Here is a 15,177-nt window from a genome sequence, read left to right as displayed (position 1 = left end):
TTTGCCGACAAGCATGTAGAAGCGAAAATTGCTTAGGTCCCCCTTGCGATATGTTTGGTTATGGACGGGAGACTGAGAGAGAAATTAAAAGGACATTTGTAGGTATGTCCCAAGGAATATCGATTAGGAAACTATGTCGACAAAAGTGTGCAAATAACAATTGCTTTGGACCACCTTGCAACGTCTTTGGATACGGTCAGGAAGTAAAAAGACTTGTAAATAGCGGCAAAGAAAGTGGAATCGGCAAACGGCGAATGGAAACTATTTGGAACAGAAGCACTTTTGCTCAAGGGATCGTCGATTTGAGATCAATTTGTAGAGAAGCTTGTCGTAACAGGGGCTGCTATGGTCCTCCTTGCAATAGATTCGTTGGCAAAAGAAGCGCCGGTGTTTACGGAGACAATAATCAAGTTGAAAAGCGAGTTTCATTCCCAGGTTCAAGTCCTTTGAAAGTCCATTGTAGACTATGTAATCTTAAGAATGTTGAGTGTCTTCCGTCTGGTCCGTGCAGAAAATTCAGAAACCGTAAATCTGCAGAATAAGTCACGATTCGTTGATTCTTAGGGTAAAACCTTTAGGTTTATTTCACGGAGAACCGTTGCAGTGACACAGCGCTCTTATAAAGTTTACCATCTAACGATAGATCTTCTAGCATGAACATCGTTTTAACATTCAGAAATTCTTAATGGATTTTTTATCTATATTAAGAGACAAATGAATGAACGTAGTCAATGATCAATAATGACAATGACTCAGGTTGACCATTAAACTGGCGTTTACAGAGACAAAACTTTTATTAAAGTTTCCGGATGTGGTCTCTGAGAGGCTATTATGACTTTTAGAAAAAAAGTAAATTTTCAAATAAACGAATTTCTTTCAAATCCAGGTAATTTTTAACATGAGATATTTATAGTAGTATTATGTCGTAAAATTAAATGTATGAAATTTTGAATTTTTTGCAAAATAAATGTAAATCTGATTCTATCAGAATGAAAATAAGAAAATTTATGAGAGGTTCCCGACTGTGTGGGGGCCCATTTAAGAATTTGAATATATTTCTCCATTCATTTATTAATTTATTCATATCTTGAAGAAGGCGGCATGCTGTTAATAATCTAAAAATCAAAATCAAATCAAAATTCTTTTGAAAATTTGACAAGATTTCGTTATTCAACTTTTTCAAACCGTGACTGTTCATTTTAATTCCAATGGTTGAGAGGGCATCCATTACCCTTATAAGGTATACTTAGGCCTTTTTTACCCTCCTCCTTTTTTAGATTACAATTTTATCATTACGCTATGAAGTACCAAAATAATTTTAAAAACGCTCACAAAAAGTAATAAAAATGAATTAATATGTCAGTCACTTTGTTCGTGTTGCAAAATTGCTGGTTATGACTAGATGTGAAAACCAAAAGTTTAGAATATCTATAAAGACCTACGAAAGATTTCTTTGAAAATCTAGCCTGAGCTCGAAAACATGTTTGATTGTTGTAGACAAGGTTCCTCATCACCTGATCAGGATTATCATCGGGGAAACCAGAGGAATCCAAACGGGAAAAGACGCCATCATGGTGAAGATTATGATCGTTTAGACAATGCACCTCATCACCACCACAACCGTAATCACCAAGCACATCAACGACATAAAAAGGTAATATTAAAATTCCTTAAACCAATAAAATCAAAATATGTTGTAGGTTGCTACAGGTGATTTCTTGGCTAATTCCGCTACTACACTCATTGAGTTTCAAGGGGCGAAAATTTAACCCCTCTCAGGCAAGAGAAATTGAAGCCTCTTATTTCCCATCCAAAACGCGCATAGAACGCGCCGTAACCATGACAACGGATTGTATCTAACGGTTCTTTTGTTTTAGAGGACTATATTTTTTTTAAATCTAGCGATAAATTTTAATTTCAATCCGGCGTTTGTGTAAAAACTACACGCGGGCGTTCTGGATGAGAAATATCTATATATCATTTCCCATCCAGGAGTATCGCCTCTAGCCCTTCGGGCTTGAAACTCGATGACTACACTCTCTCTTTCTCTGGTACTTGAAACCTTTTGACAATATTGAGTGGATTTTGTTTTGAATTGAATACAGATTTTAGATCCTATAGGAGCCAAACAAAATTGAGTTTTAGGGTCTACTACTGAAAACAATGTCAGTATCCAATGGCTTACAAATTCGCCATTTTTCTAAAGAATTTGAATAACTTCTATTAAGTTATCTAGAAAGATTTTGAATTCAAATTTTTACCAAAGGTGTAAATCAATAAAACAAAGCAATCCACCAAAAAAAATTAAATATCTTTGCTGACGTCAGCTAATTTTGCAAAAAAACTGTTTTGGCTCGAAGTTAAAAGCTTTCTCCTAATAGAAGTTATTCAAATTCTTATTTCTGTGACGTCATCAAAATCATGAAAATTGACTGAAAAATTAGGTTTTTTGGAAATTTTTCGATTTTTCGGCAAGTGGGACCATCTGACCATGCCTCATCTTATTTTCTATATCGAAATGCTTCGAAAAAAACCTAAAAAAACATTTACGTTAAGAGATGGAACCTCATGCGACCATTGGGGAGTGCCTTAGGTACCCCGAGTGATATAAGAAGTGTCGGCAAAAAGTCACTTTGTACTTCATCAGCTCAACGCTAGACACTTGAAACCCACAAACACTCAAATCAACATCTTGTTTGTCTGACTCAAAAGTAACATTTCTTTGACGTCACCACTAACCCTCCATTACTGTACTCTATCTTATATATCTGCAATCCACACTAAAAGACTTAACTCAACTGATTTTTTACTAACGGAATATTTGAAAACTGATCTCTAGAAACGTTTAGATAAAATCCATACGAATAATACAAATACGCAGGTTCGGCGGAACAACCGTAAAAATGAGGAGGCTGGAGACTCAAAATAAGATGAAATTCACTAGGAATTTGAAAAAAAAATCTCAATTGCTCAAAAATGGGGAGACTTACAGTCTTACAGTACAGTACAGACTTACAGACTTAGTCTTACAGCGGATGGGATATAATGATATCATTTGTCACGCTATGCAAACTTGTGGGTCGCTTCCAAGGGGGGAGGGGGGAGGGGACAGGCAAGACAATCAGGCACGGCGATGTGCCTTTTTGTTATTTCCACTGCTTCCTGGAAAATTTTAAAGATTTGCATCTGACAGGGTCCGAATTTTGTCTGCGACAGGCCTCTGTCAAGGTTAAGGCCCGGGGGGGGGGGCTGATTTTTCCGACCCTTAGCGGGACTTTGGAAATACAAAAAAGGTACCCTTAAGGGTGACACATACCGTACCCTCCCCCGGGAGTTAAAGTCAAGGTACCTGGGGTTGGATCTGTTAAGATCGGTTACAAGAAATGAAACTTCGTGGTAGATTACACGGGTTAAAGATGACAAAAGTAATCTTTTTTTGCAATCCATAGTTCATACGTAGAAACACGCCCTTCTTACAGACCCACTTGGATCCCTTCCCACCGGCAAAATTGGCCAAAATATCGTCCCCAGTGGAAAATTATACTCTAATTTTTGATTCAGTTGAAAATAATCAGATACAGTAAGCCAATCATCACTGCAAATTATTGTGCTATTTTTTCCATCCTCGATGAACTTTCGGTTTCGAAAACAAAGGAATATCCCCATCGAGTTTTGGTCCACTATTTTTATACCTACTACTGACTGAAAAAATCTGACCGGGTCTGTGAGAAGGGTGTGTAGAAGTCGTGCATCCGGCAACGGATATCGGTTTAAATGACACCTATGTTGGATAAAGTGTACAACATGATAGTTAGTTCCTTGGTTGGATGAAAATGTGATTAGCTTTATCTTTTAGACCTCAAGGTTAAATTTTCAAGGATTAAAGTGCAACAGTTGAGTAATGTTGACATTGAAGCTTTTAAGGTATGGTAGAAAATAAGTTTTTGTAATTGCTGATGCTTTACAGCTCAACATTTGTGGTATGTTACTAGGCTTGGTCCAGGGGTGTTACTAATGGATATTAGAATCATTTGGCTAGAGGAGCTGATGAAAGGTGAGAGCAAGAGTCTAATGTCAGTTCAGTTTCAGAATCTAAATCAACCCATGAATAATAAAATGTTATAGGGTATTATATTCCCTATCAAGCATGCTTGCGTTTCACATGGTGCCTACGTATAGTACCTATAGAGAAGCTGTTTCCACGTATCTACGTCGAAGGATATCGTTCAATCACGTGACCATCAGCACTCTTTTTGTCCCTCGATAGTGACATTTTGACCAAAATGACTTAGTAGAATTTAGTGGGCTTGGAATAAAAGAGGAGCTAATACAGCAAACCAAATGGACACAAAAGGTAAAGAGAACTCTCTCTCTATTTCAAACTTTTATTGTTCGAATTTATCCATAGTCCGAACTATTTCTTAGTCGACTTAAGGAGAAAATAGTATAAAATACTTTCTATAATTCGAACAAATTAAACTTCCTGCTCGATTTCGAATTAGCGAGAGTTAGCTGTATTCCAAATTAGGTTATGAGGTAAAAAGTGTCGGCAAAATTTTCTCGAAAACAAAGGAAATTTCAAACCCCGTAGAATTTTGGTCGGCTATTTTCATCCCCACTGGCTACAAGAATCCCACCGGGTCTGTGACATGTCATCATCCGTCAACAGATATCGGTTTAAATTACACCTGTGTTGGATAAAGTGTATGATAGTTAGTTCCTTGGTTGGATTAAAATGTGATTAGCTCTATCTTTAGACCTCTAGGTTAAATTTTCAAGAATTAAAGTGCAACAGTTGAGTAATGTTGACATTAAAGCTTTGTCGACTTTTTTGAAGTATGGTAGAAAAAAAGTTATTGTAATTGCTGATGCTTTTTACAGCTCAACATTTGGAAAGCGTGAGCCGTGTGCAAAAGGAGTAATATTGTGTTGTGTTACTAGGCTTGGTCCCATTTTAAACTTGTGCAAAAATGTCATGGTAAAATTAAGGGTCTGTAATAGCTTCCTTCCTATGTTGTAACTGTTAAGTATATTTTTGATGCTGTTTTTCAAACTTTATGATTTATGACGAGCTATTGCTAGGTTTGGCTGCTAATCTTAACAATATTAACAAATTAATAACCAGGTTTTGCACACTGCACTCCTTACTTGGCAACTTAATTGCGTGTAACCAACATTTCCTCTCTAAAGGCCTAAAGTCTATTCACGATAAGTGTGCACTCTTTTTTCATTTACCTATAACTTTTGAAGGAATTCTTCAATCTTTATAAATTCGGTATCATTGGAAAGATATTAGTGAGTGGAACAATTTGAAATTAAGAAAACTTTAAAAATATTATAAAAATGAAGATGAAAATGAAGAAGAAAAAAATGAAGATCTTGTAGAAAAGTGCTATAACTTTCATTTTCACTGGAAAGATTCTTTGATCTTAGGAAATCATCACTGTGAAGAAATTTCATTAAAATATTTATTCAATATAAAGTTATGATACAAAGTTAATAAGTGATTGACCCCAAAAAACAGCAAAAAACAGCAAAAAACAGCGTTTTTAGACGTCAATCAGCTTATAACTTTGTTTGATATCTTTTGACTGAATGATTATTTTTGAGAATTTTTTTCACAGTGATGACGTTCAATGATTAAGGATTCACTTCAGTGAAAATGATAGTTATAGCACTTTTCTACAAGATCTTCATTTTTTTCTTCTTCATTTTCATCTTCATTTTTATAATCTTTTTAAAGTTTTCTTAATTTCAAATTGTTCCACTCACTAATATCTTTCCAATGATACCAAATTTATAAAGATTGAAGAATTCCTTCAAAAGTTATAGGTAAATGAAAAAAGAGTGCACACTTATCGTGAATAGACTTTAGTTTATACTTTTCACTCTCAGGGTTTCTTCAAAAAGCGGATATACAAGCTAAACTGATCTTCAATGTTCAAATGACTAAAAAAAACTCCAAAGGTACAACGGGAAAGTAGAAATCTTCAAATTTGTAAATATAGGATTAAAACAAAAACTTGAAAATTCGTGAAACTAATTTTTCTCGAAGCACACACCCCGGTCTCACTTACTAGACGAATAGGTGGAGTTCATGAAATTCATCGGGGGTATAAAATTCGTCCAATGTTACCTTTTCCTTTGTATCGTCTTTTGTAAATTTGCTTTAGCCCGGTCTCGTTAGATGCAAAGTCCTTGATATCCAAGATTGTCAAACATTCGTCCCTCGATAGTGGGTATTATTAAGAAAGGGTCAAGGACTTCAAAAAGCCAATGTATTTACAGTATTAAAGTAATTTTCTTGGCCGCAGGTTGTTGATTTTTCTCTTACCAGTGCATTGGGAAACATGTAGGCTGTTGGCATCCATTAACAGATTCGTGCTCCTTATATACTACCTGGGATTTTGTAGAGGTCTGCGATTCAGACTAGAAACACGAGGACACCTCTGACTCAGTGCCCCGGTGATACTATCCCCAAACATGGATGACATTTCTATCGAAATCCTAACGGGGATAGAGATTCCATTGTACGGTATAGTTTTGGAGTAATTTTTTTTCCGCATTGAATTTTAAATGGTGATGAAACGAAGTCAATTTCCCAGTTTGACAGAAATTGTAGGATATTTTTTGTAGGCAGGGGTCCCACCGGGTTCTGTAACACGGGGATGTATAAGGGGTGTGACTAAAAGTTAAAGTTGACACCCAGATCTTTTCAAGTCTTTTATTTTAATGATTTTTCATCATTACCATTGAAAGGTACATCTTGTTAGATCTATAGTTGTCTATAGATCTACCGGTCCATGTCATTCCCTTGATAGATCTACAAATAAACAAGGATTACTGAAAAAAATCAAAAAATCTGAGTAACCTTCGATGAAACCTACATTGCTACTGTACTCCTATCTAATTTCAAGTCGATTAAAAATAATATTGTAATGAATATCATATCATGATCCGCCCGCGACCGTTTTGACTCCTTCTCGATGACGTGAACTAGACTGATCAAAAACAGAAAAAATATTTCTATCACTTATCAATTAGAGATTAATTTACAAGCTTCTTTCTTAATAGAGAGCAATTTTTCACGTTTACGTACAACAATTAACAAACATTCATAGTCGTTTAGATAGATTGGATTTAGTGAAGTGAATCAGTGCTTCATTTAAACACGGCTAGTTCATGAAGAGAGAAAGAAGCGAAACAAAAAAAAGATTGTTGCCGTGTTTATCCAAATATACATAAATGGAAGTATAAAGCAAACATTTTGCATTGAAACCAAGCTCAGCAATCAATCAATAGTTGATAAAGTTTTATAGTTTGTGATTGCTAACTGTATAGTCCCTGGAGGATTTACTTTGAAATCCTACGCGTTAAGAGTATATTTTGCATTGTTGTGGGATGGGCAATTTCATCAATGACATTCCGATTATAAATTGGGCTCACTTTATCAAGGATAGAATCAGTTATCATTTGAACTGTGTACAGACATAACAAATAATTTTGGAACCAACTTGATTTCTCTCTCGACAAACTAATCTCAAGACAAGATGCCTGAAGTAAGGATATTTCAATTAATCTTAATTAAACTGTTTGTTGAGCAGTGTCATTTGGGAGTTACATTAGGGTACTGTTTCTTATTTACACGTTTTTTATCCAAATTTTTTTGAAGCTTTCGGATGTTCTTAACTTTTTGAGTTTTAAGCCTAAAAATGTTCTTAACATGTTCTTATTTTGACCATTTTGGGAAGACTTTTGACCATTTTTCTAAGAAATAGGGTGTTTTTGAGTTCACAAAGCCTTAAAATGTTCTTAACTTGTTCTTAACATTTTTGCCAGCGAAGCCTTATGTTCTTATATAGTTTGTTCTTATAAAAAGAAAACGTGCATTTGTTTTTGTTTACATGTTGTTGGAGACGCAGAAGATTTTAAATCAAGTTTGTGAAGAGTATGTTTTTGAAACCATGCGCCTTTAAATTTTCGTATCGATGAGCTGACACCAGTGACTATTTTTTTTAGTATTCCTTTTTGTGTCAATTCCGGGTTTAGATAGGAATGTATATATCACGGATGTGGCGGTTGATTTTTTTGAAGGACTCCGTAGCGAGCCTGAACCTTTTCTTTCCTGCTAAACTTACTTTATATCTAAAAATTACTTTTCAGACGAGTTCTAGATCTGGCTTGTTTATTTTGAAGGTATTTCTTATACAGCATAAGTCAACAAAAAGTACATCGCTTGTAACGATATACAAACAAAAGCGGAAATAAAAAACTCTTTCGTTTCGACAAGAAAACACTTTATAATGTGTTGTGTAAATGAGAAAACAATCCTTAAAAGGACAACAAATGGTGTAAATAGTTTATCAGAAAAACAAATACCTCATAATTATGATTTCAAAACAAAGTGGATTAAATGAGGATTAGGAATTAAGAAATTTTTTTAAAGAGATTTTATGTGATTTTAGCATTATGACATCATCTCTAGACTGCCTCAGATTGCACATAACTGTCATGTTAAGTTTATTTTTATATAAGTGTATTTTTTATACTAACTTGCTAGCTCTGCAAATACTTAGTATCCAAAATTACGAGAAATAGAATTCTATTCTTCCTCCCGAAAAAATGACAAAATGGATTTCGCGTAAATAAAGTTTTATTTACGTTTTGTTTTTATGTTAGAACTGCACCAAATGCGATGACCCAATCCGTGATACTACCGTGACATTCGAAAAGAAACCTTATCATCCAGAATGCTTCGTTTGTCATCAATGTCAAAAGAAGTTATCAGGTATATATCATGTTTTTTTGCCTTAGTGAGTGTGTCCAAGGATACTTAACAGTTTTTATATGAAACTATCCTAATCTCCTTCATTTTACTAACACCTACACGTTTTTTATGAGAGCATTCAAAGAATTCTGAAACCTTTTGATATTAATAACTTTTTGAGTCAGGTCTTAAAATGTTCTTAACGTCTTGTTATTTTCTCCATTTTGTAAATATTTCTTTTCCCTTTTCTTAAGAAATCGGGTGGTTTAGTGTCCGTAAAGCTTTAAAATGTTCTTAACTTGTTCTTAATATTTTGGCCATCAATGTTTTTAAAGTTTGTTCTTATAGAAAAACGTGTAGTGATACCTTCAAGTTTTCCTTATTTCATACTTGTCAACTACAAAATAAAATATTACAGACTGATGGGTTGTTCTTAAATTGTTCTGATTTTTTGGTATTTATTTGAGTCTCGTTGTTTTTGTAAAAAGTTGACAAAGAAGCATTACACATTGTCTTTTCTACATTAATCAGGGTTATCTGATAGGCAATAAGCAGTTGAGATCTCTAAGCAATTACACTATGAGTTTTGGTTTCCTCAATTGTAAATTAATTTGAAATGAAAAAAACTAACTCGAGTGGCCGGGGCCCGGGGGTCTACTACGTAGGTTTGCAAAGTGACGGGTATGTCCGAGCCAAAAATCGAAAATCGACCCTAAGAGAGAAAAAATTGGCATTTTTGGGTCCCTTAGAGAGATCTTCTCAAAATTTTTGTCGATTTTCACTCGATTTTTATCCAAATTTTAGAAAAACACCACCCTTTGAGAGAGGGAACCGACCCTTACCGTCTGCACATACCCAGCACTAATTTTTGCCTAAGTACCCCCCCGGGCTTGAGTGCCGTGTGCATTTTATCAAAAGTTGAATTAAATTTACTAACACCAAGAAATTTATAAATCCTTTCCTAACACTTTTCATTATCTCACTTACAACGCGTTAAGTTTTATAAACATTAGGGTTAATATTCTAAAATTGTGGTATTTAGATATGTAAATCATAAATGTTAAGATAGGTATCAAAACCACTTTTTGAGCCTTGGGCTAAGAATATGAAATTGTGTTATTAAGATAACTCAAAAATGTTTAGGATCGTAGTTATCAAAACCACTTTTTGAACCTTACATCATTTTACACCCCCTTACATTCAATCACTTTTTGCACTCCGCTCTTCTCCACTATGTGGTTTTAAAACTTGTTCCAACATAATTTCGTTACTCTTAGCAACCTAGCTTAGTTACCCAGCTATCTTAATCATTAGGCAAATAATCACAGATAAATGAAAATAAAATTTCAATAAAACCGTGTTTAAACGTGGATTTTGCACACGGAACTATAACCTATAGTATAGAAATCACTTTTCTAAGATAGTCACATTCCACGCGCAGTTTTATAACAGCTTCACTCAATGCAACTGTGATAATATTCGTCTAGACTGTTTCATAATAACTGTACTGCCCTCCCTCAACACAGAAACTTTATCGCTCCGTAAAACAATTATTAAAGCTAAAATAGTCTGATAGGCAAAATAAAGAGTATTCTAGGCGTCTTTTGTAAGACTGGCCTCGACTCGATGTGCGCTGCGCACCACTTGATCATTTTTTTACGCTGGTGCGTTATCATATTAACGGATATAATGGAGGAGGCGACCCAATCGGTTGAACATAAAGTCAAAGTCATTTTTCAAAATTCCTTTTCGGACCTTTCGGCCTCGGAAAGCTGGACTCAACGTGTAAAACCCTGAAACAGGTCTTTAATAACACTAGCTCCTTGTTTGAAAAGATAACCAAAAAGCACTAACTCAATTTTAAAGCACTAACACTTGTTCACCAAAAATAATGCAAAAATAACCTGCAGCAGATACTAATTTTCCGCACTACTATACGCACAAAAACGCACGCACCAACACATACATGCATTCGCTCCTTTCCCTTCAGGCAAAGCGATTTACAAACATGAAGGTCACAACTATGATCAAGAATGCTATGGAACGTTTCACGCCAAGAGGTGCGCAAAATGTTACGAAGTTTTAACCGACCCTAAAGTCTCTTACGTACAGTATGACGGGAAGACGTTTCACCCGGATTGTTTTACGTGCTCACGTTGTGATAAAAGTCTTGCGAAACAACAGTTCTATCTTGACGGCGAAAATAAACTATGCGAAAAATGCCATTAAGGTTGACCACGTAATAGGGTCTAAATGATTAAATGATGTTTTAATAATAATGTTGCCCTTAAAAGGCTGTAGAATATTATGCACATAAAAGATTTCTATAATTGCTAGCTATGAGGCTATGACGCAGAATTTGCATCAGAAATCTGTTTGAAAAAAAACTCTCAAGTACTTTCAAAGGATGTCATGGGAAAGTCTATATAAAGTCCGTAAAAAGCTAAATTTTTAGCCACATTTCAAGGTTTTTATGTAAAATCGTTTGGTCTTGCCTTCATTAAAAATAATACGTAACTAAGTCTTTTTTATCCCGGTGCTTGAAAGTATTATTCCTTTTGGTGATTTCTATAAGCTACACAAAATATTATAACACTACAAATTATTAGATAATTTTTATATAGAAACCTTATATTTAATACCTCACAAAATTCAATATAACATTTGAAATGGGGTCTAATTTCTTAAAACAAGAAAATAGTTTTATATCTTGGGGAGGGGGAGATGGGACAAAAAGAGTTTTTGATTATTTTATCATATATATGAGAATATAAATTTAATTGTACATATTGACAATATTATATCAAATTTAAGTTTTATTTCAAAGTTATTCCCAGGAAAATCCTAAATTTCGCAGTCTTGTTTTTTTAACACTTTAACACAAGCCAGGTTAATTCTGGCCTTTAAAGCTTGATCAGCTATTCCAGAAATAGTCTGTACTCCTATGTTTAGAAGGTGTGACGTCCATCCAGGGTGGTCTGGAAAATAAAAATCCAGGGGGGCTGGGTTTTTCGATTGTAAAAACCCAGGGTGGTCAATAAAATGAGGTGAAAAATCCAGGGTTGTCAGTGAAACGAGGTCGAAAATCAAGGGTAGTCGAAAAAAAAGTGAAAAAAACCAAAGAGGGTCCCTCCCCAAAAAAGACCTCCTCAACATAGGGGTTACACATTTTTCTGGGATAGCCCGATACTCATTCTAAAAACATAATACAGATGAAAACATTCATTGTTCTGATTTAGGGTCATAAAAGTCATTTAACATAACCATAACAAGACATCATTACACTGTCTTAGAAATACCCACGAGACAATAACTAACATTCAACCGACAACCATTACAGCTTTCATAAAATCACTGATCACCATGTTGTGTCTAATACACCTTTTCGACCGTAGCCGCCAATTGCCGCGCGTGCATTTTTTGTCCGCTTTATCCCACTAAAACCGTCCCAGTCCTTTTTCGCACATATAGACAGTAGAAAAATGTGTCAAAAAAGGATCAGATCGAGTTTAGGGGGATAATTAAATAATTAAGTGGCACGCACCTGACCGCGCGACTACGCTATTGTCTTAAAAGTGTCTCAGATTCACCTAACATTATTAGGGACTATTGATAAATATATGTTAGAGAAACGTTGAAACAACGTCATGTTCCAGCTTGGACTCTTCATAATCAAGGACAAGAACTACATTTGTTAGCAATTCTACCAACGATACCAGACCATCGTGACATCAATCATCATCATCATCATCATTATCATCAAAACAAACTATCATACATTTACATACCAACGCTTTATTCATTAACTGACTTTAGAGGCTTTAGAAGATTACAGTAATAACCCAAAATATCTTCTTTTTAATTTCACTAATATTCAGGCAAATCTATCTTCCAACATGAAGGACACAATTATGACGAAGAATGCTATTCCGAATGTCATGCCAAAAAATGTGCAGTCTGTGAAAAACCGTTGACAGAAACAAACGTTAAATTTGTTGTTTATGGTGGCGAACAATATCATAAAGATTGCTTCACTTGTTCTTCGTGTCATAAATCACTCTCAGGCGAGAAGTTTTTCACTGAAGGAGACAGAAGAACTTGCACCGAGTGCAAGTGAAAGATTTTATATTTTCTACCCTACACCATTAATATACTAAAATATCAGTTTTAAATTTTGTTCGAGAGCAGAATTTTCTTAACTTTTTACCTTTTTTTAACTAATAACTAAAACTTTGTATTTTAACAATTTTCAAAATAACTTGAATCTAAAGATAACTATGAGATTTTAAAATGTTAAAAATTGTTTTATCTTAGGGAGGGAAAGTAAAAACACCGTATTAGGGTCTATAATTACCATGAAGTTTTCAATTTCTAAGACACCACTGTGTCACAGACCCGCTGGGAAAATTTGCCAAAAACTTTGTACCCGGTAGGAAAATACCCTGAAATTTCAGCCTACTGGGAAATTGACTTTGATTGCATTCCCATCCGAAAATCAATGTTTAAAAACTGCACTCAAAAACCATCCCCACTAGATTTCTTAACCTTGGAACAATAGAATTTATATCCTCATTTGCGTTTCGATAGGAAATTTTATCTCCACTGAGGAAAAAAGTTCCACTGGGGGCTGTGAGACAGGGGTGTTTTAAGAATTTGTCTTTGCTTCCAATTTCATTTTGACAGATAAGTCCAAAGAAATTTTAGAAGGTTTGGAAATTTGATTAGTTTCGACCAAGCTCAAAAAATCTGTGTGAAAAAATGAAACAATTCTATAGAATCTTGACTACACGGTCTTTTTTTATTAGAAGTCAGTTTATAAAGAACATTTAGGCTGAAATTCGTCGAAAAATTAAGAACATAAGAACATGCCCAGCCTCAGTTTGGAAAACAATGACAAGAATCTACATTTTTTCCCTCTTTCCAAGCAGTTTTAACCGAACTTAGGAATGGATTTCCTAAAATTGAGAGTCAAATATTGTCCAAATTTTACCAATTTTAAGTTCTCTTTATTTTGCATGATATTGTCGATTTAGAGTAGTCTGAAAAATTAAGAACGCATTTAAGAACATTTTAGGCTGAAAATTGCTAAAAAAATAAGCACATCCAGGCTTAGCCAAATTTTAGGTGTTCTTAATAAAAAAGAAACGTGTAACTTTGGCCAAATGTATTCGAATTAATTTGGCTTTTAGGTTTGCATCTACACTTTCTATCTAACAAAGGAAAATTCTTACCAAACTAAGATAGCTTGAAAAGTAGTTAAAATTATTCTGGGATTTTTGGTTTTTATTAATCGGAATATTTTCAGGTAAAGCCATTTACAAACATGAAGGACACAACTATGACCAGGAATGCTATTCCATATTCCATGCCAAAAAATGTGCAATCTGTTACAAATCGTTGACAGAAACAAACGTTAAATTTGTTGTTTATGATGGCAAACAATATCACAAAGATTGCTTCACTTGTTATTCGTGTCGAAAATCACTCTCTGGAGAGAAGTTTTACTTGGATAATGATAAACGTTACTGCAAAGACTGTATGAAATAGATTATGTTCTGTATAACTTTATCATAGCTTTTTTTACTAACTTATTTTTACCTCTTCAAAACGAACCGTGTCTCAGACCTTATCCATACCTGACAATTTGGCAGAACTTAAAAATGGGGGTTGAATCTAAGGGTCAGCATTGTTGTCAACTTGTTTACCATTTCCCAGCTAGACCATAGCGTTTTTCCATCGCTTATGTAACGTCATATGAACGTTGATTTAATGTTTGTTTGAGATTAAGGAAAGTAAACTTAGTCGACCAATCCACCAAATTAAGGCACCATATTAAAGGAAGACCCTCCATGATTTATATTAAATCGGTTGAACTTAATTCACCATTTTCACGAGTTTAAGAACTTTTTGTATGATTTTCTATGACATAATTTTTTGTACTTATTTCTTTTATACGAGTACATGTTTTTTCGTTTTTTCTTTTATAAGCATAACGTTTATAAGCATATGCTGGCTCAGTTTTTGGTACCTAAAAGATGGCTCTTTCATTTGTGAACAATAGAATGCTAAGCATGATGCGAGCCTGATGTAGGGGCAGACAATTGCTTATAAAAAAAAACATGTATGAAAGGTTTTAAGAAATAATGTAAATAGTAAGACTTCAAAATAAAAATATGTCTGAATCTAGTTCCTTGATACATAATAAAGGCCCTATGTTTACATCAGACTGGCAACTGTTGTTCAGCACCTTCTTGGCAATTTTTCCTTGTTTTCCTGTACACAGTTCTCTAGCTCCAAACGCCCCAACCCTTTTATATCCGCCCTCTCTCCCTTCTGCTGACAGAATCAATACACAGGCTGCAAAATTAAAGTCTGAAATCAAATCACACTTTTACAAGTCTGCTAGTCTA

General features: G+C 34.6%; 3 protein-coding genes across 3 annotated transcripts in view; 1 reads left to right on the top strand and 2 right to left on the bottom strand.

The window, feature by feature from the left end:
- LOC136802001 (uncharacterized) overlaps positions 1-15,177 on the bottom strand; it is a 253,117-nt gene that overhangs the window by 229,310 nt on the left and 8,630 nt on the right. The gene's annotated exons all lie outside the window — the stretch shown is intronic.
- Positions 1-15,177, bottom strand: part of LOC136801982 (RNA-binding region-containing protein 3-like) — a 33,225-nt gene that overhangs the window by 15,690 nt on the left and 2,358 nt on the right. The gene's annotated exons all lie outside the window — the stretch shown is intronic.
- LOC136802014 (four and a half LIM domains protein 2-like) lies at positions 1,345-14,993 on the top strand. The gene is made up of 4 exons (XM_067058715.1): positions 1,345-1,654; positions 8,680-8,788; positions 12,646-12,876; positions 14,073-14,993. Exons 1-4 carry the CDS (start codon positions 1,481-1,483, stop codon positions 14,312-14,314), a joined length of 756 nt encoding a protein of 251 aa, XP_066914816.1. The 5' UTR covers positions 1,345-1,480; the 3' UTR covers positions 14,315-14,993.

Source organism: Clytia hemisphaerica, unplaced genomic scaffold, assembly GCF_902728285.1.
Source record: "Clytia hemisphaerica strain Z4C2 unplaced genomic scaffold, Clytia hemisphaerica genome assembly, whole genome shotgun sequence".
Classification (NCBI taxonomy): Eukaryota; Metazoa; Cnidaria; class Hydrozoa; order Leptothecata; family Clytiidae; genus Clytia; species Clytia hemisphaerica.
The sequence above is the reverse complement of the archived record's forward strand: the minus strand, read 5'-3'. Positions and strand labels throughout refer to the sequence as shown.